This window comes from Cariama cristata, unplaced genomic scaffold (genome assembly GCF_000690535.1).
Source record: "Cariama cristata isolate BGI_N322 unplaced genomic scaffold, ASM69053v1 scaffold10804, whole genome shotgun sequence".
NCBI classification, from domain to species: domain Eukaryota; kingdom Metazoa; phylum Chordata; class Aves; order Cariamiformes; family Cariamidae; genus Cariama; species Cariama cristata.
In genome coordinates, this window is record NW_009611253.1 from 1 (window position 1) to 9,230 (window position 9,230).

At 38.4% G+C, this 9,230-nt stretch overlaps 1 protein-coding gene across 2 annotated transcripts in view; it reads left to right on the forward strand.

Moving 5' to 3' along the window:
- Positions 1-1,037: 1,037 nt before the first annotated feature.
- The window catches only part of CCT8 (chaperonin containing TCP1, subunit 8 (theta)), a 9,880-nt gene continuing 1,687 nt past the window's right edge, over positions 1,038-9,230 (forward strand). For both annotated transcript variants that reach the window (XM_009698171.1, XM_009698170.1), the window contains exons 1-12: positions 1,038-1,124; positions 1,740-1,819; positions 3,016-3,165; positions 3,446-3,626; positions 4,359-4,420; positions 5,081-5,218; positions 5,658-5,836; positions 6,776-6,842; positions 6,923-7,010; positions 7,120-7,235; positions 8,498-8,569; positions 8,794-8,958. In XM_009698171.1, the coding sequence (XP_009696473.1) occupies positions 1,742-1,819; positions 3,016-3,165; positions 3,446-3,626; positions 4,359-4,420; positions 5,081-5,218; positions 5,658-5,836; positions 6,776-6,842; positions 6,923-7,010; positions 7,120-7,235; positions 8,498-8,569; positions 8,794-8,958 (1,296 nt within the window). In that variant the 5' untranslated portion in view covers positions 1,038-1,124; positions 1,740-1,741. The remainder of the gene's footprint in view (positions 1,125-1,739; positions 1,820-3,015; positions 3,166-3,445; positions 3,627-4,358; positions 4,421-5,080; positions 5,219-5,657; positions 5,837-6,775; positions 6,843-6,922; positions 7,011-7,119; positions 7,236-8,497; positions 8,570-8,793; positions 8,959-9,230) is intronic.

Genomic DNA, 9,230 nt, shown 5'->3' on the forward strand with positions numbered 1-9,230 from the left:
GAAATCCATTTTCCGTGCATATACCGTTAACATAACGTAGGCTTTGATAGTAGTCAAGGACAGTGCCTGATAGAGCAGCAGCTTTCTTTGAAAAAGTGGACAGAAAGCATGCAGGGTTTTTTTTTTTTTTGAATTATTTATTGCAGGGGGAAATAAGAAAATTTCTGGTTGCTGCTACTGAATAGAAAGGAAAGTGAAGTTAGCAACTCAGAAAGCCCTCTGTTTTTCTTTTCAGAATCTTCCTCAGAGGCCAAGAATGGCAGGGGGAGAGCAAGGAAACAAAGTGACTGCGATGCTGGTTCTCTAAGAGAGAATTTAAAGCCAGAATAGCAGGAGCTGTCTTCTACAAAACAAGAAGACAGCTGGCATTTTGCAACGTTTGCTTTGTATTTAGAGGGTAAATTTATTAGAGAGAATCTTTCTGTCTTCCCTTATGGGCCACACCATACGTTTTACCCTCTTCTCTCTTAAGGCCCTTTCTGGGCATCCCTCCTTTTTTTAAGGCTTCCAAACTGAAGCCAGGCTGATTGGCTTCTCAAACACGAATGTTTTATGAATCGTTCTCCAGAATTTTCAAACCGCACGTGTTTGAATGTAGAACTGAGTTCAGTGATTTTTGTGGAATAGAGTTGTGAGTAAAGAAGCGTATACACAACCATGAGCTTACAAAACCCTTGCCCCTCTCCAATGTGACATTGGGTATTTTCTGTTTCCCTTTGGCATGCCGCTACGGTTTTGGTAGACTTAAGAGAAGCAAAGTGTACAGAAAATTGAGTCGCTTCAGATTTTCTGTTCAGAAGCTTACTGTGCCTGCTGAGCTGCCTAGTTGAGAAGGAGTACACAGTAGTTCTTTTCTCACTTGTCTTTGAGTAAGGTTTAGTTTCCATTTAAACTTTAAGTGAAATACCAAATTGAAATTAATCAAACTTTCATGGACTCAATAGGTTATTGCTGCTTTGATGAGAAATGACTAGTTTGTGCCTGCCTTTTTTGTTAGAAAGCCTAATTCTGAGCAGAACATTTTTCTTTTCAGCATTATTCAGGACTAGAAGAAGCCGTCTATAGGAACATCCAGGCATGCAAAGAACTTGCTCAAACCACCCGTACAGCTTATGGACCAAACGGTAAATAAATTCTAAAACAATTGTAGTGTTTTTGAGCAAAGTGTTACGTTTGAGGGCTGAACCTACCTTGGCAAAGAAGCAGCTGCTTGTTTCTTGAGGAAACACACTGGACTTGCTCTAAAACTCTAAAGATAGTCTTTGTGGCTCTACAGATCAGCGTTTGTGTGGTTAGCTCTTGAGGTATGCACAATGTGCCTGCCTTTGCTGGGTTTTATGACCAGTTACTGTGTCCTCTTTGCTGTTTTACTGTAGTGTGGAAGGCCTACAAAAATTAAAGGAAAGACAGTAACTGGGTAGATAGTCATAATGAACATAACCATGCCATGTCTGCTCGGATACACCAAAACAAAAGGTGTTCTCCAGTATCGGTTAATTAAATGATGTACTAATATTTCTGAGGAGAAGAGTGCTTATTCAGAAATTATTGATTTCTCCTTAATGTAATACACTCCCAAGCATTATTTTGCAAAAATATTGGAGGTTCTTAAATTATAAACAGGGCTAACGTTTTAATGTGTAATGTGTTTTAATGTACCTGAAAGTTATGAAACAGTATCTATACAAAATGATGTTTACCTAATGAATGAAATTTTTTTTTTTTCCCCCCTCCTTTAGGAATGAACAAAATGGTTATCAATCATCTGGAGAAGCTTTTTGTTACAAATGATGCTGCTACTATCTTGAGAGAGCTGGAGGTAAGTTTTCTTGCTTCAGAAGAGGTCAGTTGTGAACTAGTGTTTCTGTTTCTGGGCTGCTGTGGTTCTGAATGTTTCTAAGGGAATAGGTGTCGCTATGCCAGATGATTTACATTTGTCATCTTGTAAATCATTTGCATTTTTCGCTGGATTTGAGTAAAATCAATGGGCTATGTCCACATCGAGGAATAGAACTGTTGGAAAGCAGTGTTAATGTAGTTGCAGGAGATGCTTAATAATTGCCTACTTTTTTTTCCCCCCAAGGCAGCGTAGATTTAGAAGAGGGTATGTCTAGGCAACACAGTGTTTGGAAAAATCTGAATTAGCTGTTGTGTTGATTTCCCAGTGCTGGTGGTTGCCATGTTCTTCTGTCTGCTTAGAATACGTTAATTGGATTTAAGAAGCTGAGGATATAGCAGCATCCTCCTGTAAATACAGTAAAAATGTGGAAGGACTGACCTGTCCTAACTTTTTCTCTTACTATCAAATTCAAGTTTGTATCACGACGTAAATAATATTTTACTGAATTGTATACTTACTGATAGAAATAGTGTAAGTATTAAGTATTTCCTTAATGCATTGTGTTAGTGTTTGGTGTAAGTAGAATAACTGTGGAAGCTTCAGTTCTGTTTTTAAAAAATAATCTGCAGACTAGTTACTTAATCTAATGAGTCTTGCATGTTACTTTCTGGGATAAAATGACAGCTGCTCTAATTACATTAAAGAATACAGCATTTTTATTGCATTTCTTTGGAAGAAAGGGAAAGCAGTGCAATCTTTAAGCAGGAAGAACACTAGAATTAAACGGCAATGTAGTCATCTACTTTGCATGTTACACATGAATTCAGCTTGGAGATCTAAACTTCAGGCTGCTTTCCTGTTGCAGAGCTTGATTGTGAAACCACTGCATCCTGTAAAAACAGCACAGAACCAATATCAAAGATGTCTAATTCATGTTGTAGGGGGAATGTTCAGTTCTCTGATTCTATTTATTTTTCATATATGTTTGTACTTTGGCTTATTAGGGAGGTTAGCCAATTAAAATAATCTGTGCTGCTTTCTTCTCCAATTTTGTGCATTCTTAGTATCTTTAGATACAATTTGAAATAAGGGAGCTTATCCTGGATGCACAGAAAAACCTGGAGCTGCAGTCTAGGCGGGATGTTAGTAACTAAGATGTGTAACTTCTTTTAAAGGTCCAGCATCCTGCTGCAAAAATGCTTGTGATGGCTTCCCACATGCAAGAGCAAGAAGTTGGAGATGGAACAAACTTTGTGCTTGTTTTCGCTGGAGTTCTCCTGGAGTTAGCAGAAGACCTTCTGAGGATGGGGTTATCGGTCTCCGAGGCAAGTTATGTTGTTATTGCAATTCACATAGCTTCAATTCAGATTGCCGTTGGTCGGTATTCTTGGGTTATAATATTGGGAATCGTCTGCTTCCATCTGAACTAATTTTTTATGTAGAGATGTATGAAGAAGAATGGTATATGTTTTGCTGCTTGGGATTGCTTACAAGGGAAGCAAGCTTTTGCATTTGTTAATGTTTTGTGGCCCTTTGAAAAGGAGATACAAGCAGTATGAATGCATGGTGAAGTGGTGTAGTGAGTATTTATTGTTTGCTGCACAGGTGATTGAAGGATATGAAAAGGCTTGCAAGAAAGCCCTAGAAATTCTTCCAGACTTGGTGTGCTGTTCTGCAAAGAACCTTCGAGATGTTGAAGAAGTGGCATCTTTGTTGCACACCTCAGTGATGAGCAAACAATATGGCAATGAACGCTTTTTGGCAAAGCTTATTGCCCAGGCCTGTGGTAAGTGGACGAGAACAGGTGTGTGCGTGCCTCTGAAAAGCTGGGTAGGTTTGCTTATGATGATGACCGATGTCTTCATGTGAGAGAGAAGGTATGGGTAGTTTATCGGGTTGAATTGGATAGCATGCTTTAGCCTCCAAAATGAGTATAACCTTCTTACTCGTGTTGAACTCTTCATTGGCATAGCAGCTCAGAAAAGGTCTGTGTTTCTTACTAAACATTTCTGGAAATAGCTTTCAAGTCTTTTTAAAGCAGAAACCCATCTTTCTTCCTCTTTTTTATCATTAGGAAGATGTATTACACTTCAGATGAGCTGTCGCTAGCCTCAGCCACAGAACAATGGAAGCAAGACTGTACTTGTGTTGAGTTGTTGTTTGCTGCCTTTAGATTTCCAAGAAAAACTTTCATGTTTAGTTTAAGTACTTTCTTAAAATATTCTGGGTCAGACTTCACTCCTGAATGTATGTGCGTAAATGGGTATTTGGACTCAGTTAACTGAGCAGCCTGAATAGATGTTGCTTTCTGATTGCTACACTGTATAAACAAAATTTCTATTTCTCTTGATGCAGGTTATTAGCAGATTATAATTGCCTTAAATTTAGGCAGGCATCTCTAACCGTTGTATTTTAGTACTTCAGAAAAACTCCAGGCATTATTTATGGTGTCATTGTTCTACTTTCTTCATCAAGCAACACAAATTCATTCTTTTTTCTTTCTTTTTCCACCAAACAGTTTCTATTCTTCCTGATTCTGGTCATTTCAACGTTGATAATATCAGAGTGTGCAAAATTGTGGTAAGTTGGAAGTTGTATTACTAAGGTCAACAGTTTAATGGAAGTTAATTTTTGGATCTTTGAACTTTGAAAGCGCCTTTTCTATTCTAACTTCTGTTGTGTTGTGGCATGCATAATAAGTTTTGGAAATTGGTCTTTACATTCCTGGTTTAGTGTTCAGTAGCAGCTTGCAGAAACAAAAATCATTAATATTGAAAGTTTGCGCTAAATCAGATATACTAACTTAATTATACACGGGGATGTTGATTGCATCTTTGTTGTAGAATCGGTCACAAGATTAGACTACGGTGCAGGCTGGCAGTCTGATCTTGTGTTCTTTTTGCCAGGCCTCAGTATGGTATGTAGGATTGGAACAAGTTTCTATCTAGTATGAATTTCTCCCTGTGTTTTTTCCCTGCTAATAAATACGTAACAAGTTGAGTGCAGAAAATGAATGCCCCAGGCCTGAACCTGGACCACCAACTAATCTTAAAATGGGAACCTGTGAGACAATGTTTGATGTTGCTAAATCAGCTTAAGTCTTTATGTTCTTTATGCTGCAATGAAAACTTTGGTTGCTACATTCAAATGAATGTAAGGACTGCTCTTCCTAAAGTGTAGTGTGGTTTTCTGACAATAAATAATATGACTTTTCCCCCCATCCCATTTCTTTACTTTCAGGGTGCTGGTGTCTCTGCTTCCTCAGTACTGCATGGCATGGTTTTTAAAAAAGAAACTGAAGGAGATGTTACTTCTGTCAAAGATGCAAAAATAGCTGTGTATTCCTGCCCTTTTGATGGTATGATAACTGAAACTAAGGTATGTTAAAGCTCAAAATAAGTTATCTATCTATTTATGCTCATGTGCTCTTATTTTTAGACTTAACTATAAATATTGTTGACACTTGGTGATTGAGATATTTTTGTTAATATTGAGTTCATTAGTTTTAAAAAGTTCATAGAAAACATCTGAACCTAATTTTGCTTTACAGGGTTTCTGGGGCTGGGGAGGGGCTGTTGGTTTTGTTGGATTCTTTGAGCCAGACTACGTGCTAGAATGTCAGAACCTCAAGGTTGTCTAAAAATGCTAGAATTGCCTTTTTTTGGACTTGTTTTACCCCATTGCCAGGGAAGGGTGGCAGTATTATAAAATAGGATGACTTGAGGTCTACGGATAGGTTGGGAGACAAAATGGTTTGTCAAAAACTTGCAGGCATGTAGTTAACGCTAACTTGGTAACAGTGGATGTGTTTTACTAGGGCACCGTACTTATAAAGAATGCTGAAGAACTGATGAATTTCAGTAAGGGAGAAGAAAATCTAATGGATTTGCAAGTCAAAGCGATCGCCGATAGTGGTGCAAATGTGGTAGTGACAGGTGGCAAAGTGGCAGACATGGCGCTTCATTATGCCAACAAATACAATCTTATGTTAGTCAGGTAAGTACTAGAAAAGCTTAAGAACATTTGATCTCCCAGGTTTATGAAATGTACTTGCCATATGGTCTCTTGACTCTCGAACGAATTAGAAACAAAATATTGCAGACTGTTTGGTTTTCTAGTGGATCAAACCCTGAGGTGCAATTTGGTTGTTTCATAGCTTATGTTTCTTGATAGCATTTCACCTCTCTCTGACACCTAATTGTGTGTATGGCACTGTTATTCTGGTTTAAGTGTCTTTATAGCACAACTGAAATCAAGAATATAAAAATTTGTGGATCTGGTAAAGAGGGATGTGGCCCCAAGGCATATAAGACTATACCATAATGGTTCCTCCTGGCCACATCCTCATGTGATGCTTTAGCAATGATGAGATGCCTCCATGCATTGCTAATGTATTGATGGCAGGAAGAACTGATTCTGAATGCGTTTTTGTCATTTTTGTGGGCCTTAAATCTTCTTACCTATAAATAAAGCGTGTTTGTACATCCTTGAAATATATGCTGCACAACATAAAGTCAGACTTGCTAGCAGCACCTCTCACGTCTCATGCAAATAAATGGGCCTTTGTTGAAAGCTGTAACTTCATGGCCAGTGTCCAAAAAGTTTCAGCTTCTGGAAATGCAGCCTGATGCTTGCATAACAAAGAAGGATTATTATAGAGGTGTTGTAAAAATCAATTCAAGTCTATGCACTAGAAGGTGAAGTTGGATAATTTCCAAGTATTTGAACTACTTACTTGTTTTTAAATTCTTAGAAGATAGTCTTTGCATAGCATCCCTGAAAATGGATAATTGTAACTTGAAAAAATAGATGAGTGGATTTTATAACTTGATGCAATACATTCTGATAGATGTCATTAGTTTACAAAATGCTGCCAAGTTAAGAGAGTACTTGCCTCTATGTGTTAACATTTGTTCTGGAAACTTGTTTTTAAAGGTTGAACTCCAAGTGGGATCTGAGAAGACTGTGCAAAACTGTTGGTGCAACAGCCCTACCCCGACTGGTATGGACTTGTCAGATGAGGAGCAGAAGGGAGAGAACTGATGAGCAGTTTCACCTCTTAACTCTTGTTTTTCTTTCCAGACTCCCCCTACTCCAGAAGAAATGGGTCACTGCGATAGTGTGTATTTATCGGAGGTTGGGGATACGCAAGTGGTTGTGTTTAAGCATGGTACGTGTGTTCTGTAGAACTCTTGATGCTGCTGTTCTAGAAGTAGATGTTCCTATGTGTTTTACATCTAACAAACTTAATTCGGTTCTGCACATCTCTGTCTGAACAGAAAAGGAGGATGGTGCCATTTCTACTATACTCATTCGTGGATCTACAGACAATCTGATGGATGACATAGAGCGAGCAGTGGATGATGGTGTAAATACTTTCAAAGTACTCACAAGGGTAAGTAACCAGAACACTTCAGTTACCAAAACCAAGCTGTGGATCGGTTTGAGGCAAGACTCGTGCTTGCTTTGTGCTCAGCTGCTGCAAAGGCTGTGGCAGATATTTACAGTATCGGCTTAGGAGCCTTCTTGAGGTGTAGAGAGGGCTGTGTCATTTTGTGTAGTATTGTGTTATGTACAGAGTACGTAAAAGATGGTGCTCAGCTTTCAGTGGCAAAACTGCACTCAGTTTTCCACTGATGAGTGAGTTCTTGAAGACAGATGAGTTTTACCATTTTCTAATATCTGTTGGCTCACTCTTGACTATTTCCCGAAATGTGTTGTAATGTTCCTTGGAAAGCAGGCACAGAGAAGCTTGACAGCTTGCTTTGTCATTGGAGATCAGGAGGAACTGACTGGTTGCAAACTGAATTTCTAGTCCATTGATGACAAGACACACTTCCTCCACAGACTACAGATACGCTTTATAGATGGAAGAACTCCTTCTTCAGAGCTTTTTCTGCACAGCTTTTGTGACTTGAATATTCTTTCCTTTTTTTTTTTAATACAAAAGGAAACGTTTGTGTATTTACTTGGAAGGTGGCATGCAAAAAATGTTAAACTTTTGTTTGACAAGTAATGTCCTGTACATACCAAGACACACACGTTGGTTTAGAGCACAGGAACAGCCACAGACTCTGCGTTTATGCTTGTCGCCAGGAGTTGTCCTGACTTACGATGATTACTTTTCCGCTTAAAAGACTGGGAGTTCTTAAGTGAATGCTGGTTTGCCAAAGGATAAACAAAATGCTTAATTTAAAACAAAACAACACCTCAAACACCTTGTGATACCTGTTGACATATTAAACTTGGTCTACAGTAGATTGGTTTCCTGCGTGATATTTCACAAGAAGTTAATGGAAAAGATGAGAAAATCTAGGAATTCTATTATTAGTTAGCCAAGAGTTGAAATTACTTTTTTTAAAAAAAAACAAAACAAAAACCACAAAAAAACCACCAAAAAAAGCCAGAGACAAACCCCACTGCATTATTATTTTGCTTTTTACAAAAGAAGCTATTTTTCTTCAAAGACATTGGAGTGAATGAGTAAATTCTGATAAATTTCTCTTGGAATGCATGTTTGTTCTGAAGCGGATTCTTAGTAAATCTGTGCGGGATGAAGTTCTATTGCGCTCTTGATAGAGTATATAAATTCTAAAAAGTGAAAATTAATACGACGCTTTAAGCAAAACTTTGCGTTTTGGGATGGTCTGTTCACAGGATAAACGTCTCGTTCCTGGAGGTGGTGCAACGGAGATCGAACTGGCCAAGCAGATTACGTCTTATGGAGAGGTACAGCAAGTGGGCTTTCTGACTTTTTTTTTTTAAATACACACACACACACACACGTATATATGTACTTAAATATATACGTGACTTAGAAAAACATACACATATTATTTTATACCAAGATACATGTGTCTATTAATGTATATAAGTCAATTAAAAATGTGGGGGAAATGTCAAAAACTGTAAGATAGGGAGACGTGCTGATGTGGTTTTCAACTGCCCTTTAGACTTGCCCTGGGCTTGACCAGTATGCCATCAAGAAGTTTGCTGAGGCCTTTGAAGCCATTCCTCGAGCACTGGCAGAAAACTCTGGAGTGAAGGCTAACGAGGTCATCTCCAAACTGTATGCTGTGCATCAGGAGGGGAACAAAAATGTTGGATTTGATATTGAGGTAAAGCGTCTCTCCCATTACTTGATGCGCTGCAGTACAGGGTTATATTTAAAAGTACTTCTACCGGTATGAAGTATTCATAGATTAATTTAAATTATTGAAGCTCTGTGTTGCACAGTCTAGGAGAGTAACTTCTTAGAATTGTAATACTGAAGTGGGGTTGTTTTCAGCAGCAAGCAGTGTGGTGGCCTTATGTAGCAGGTAAAGTGAGATACTGAACTACAGGGCTGGAGAGTAAGTCTTGAGTAATTCCTTATTTTGTCTTCCTGCTG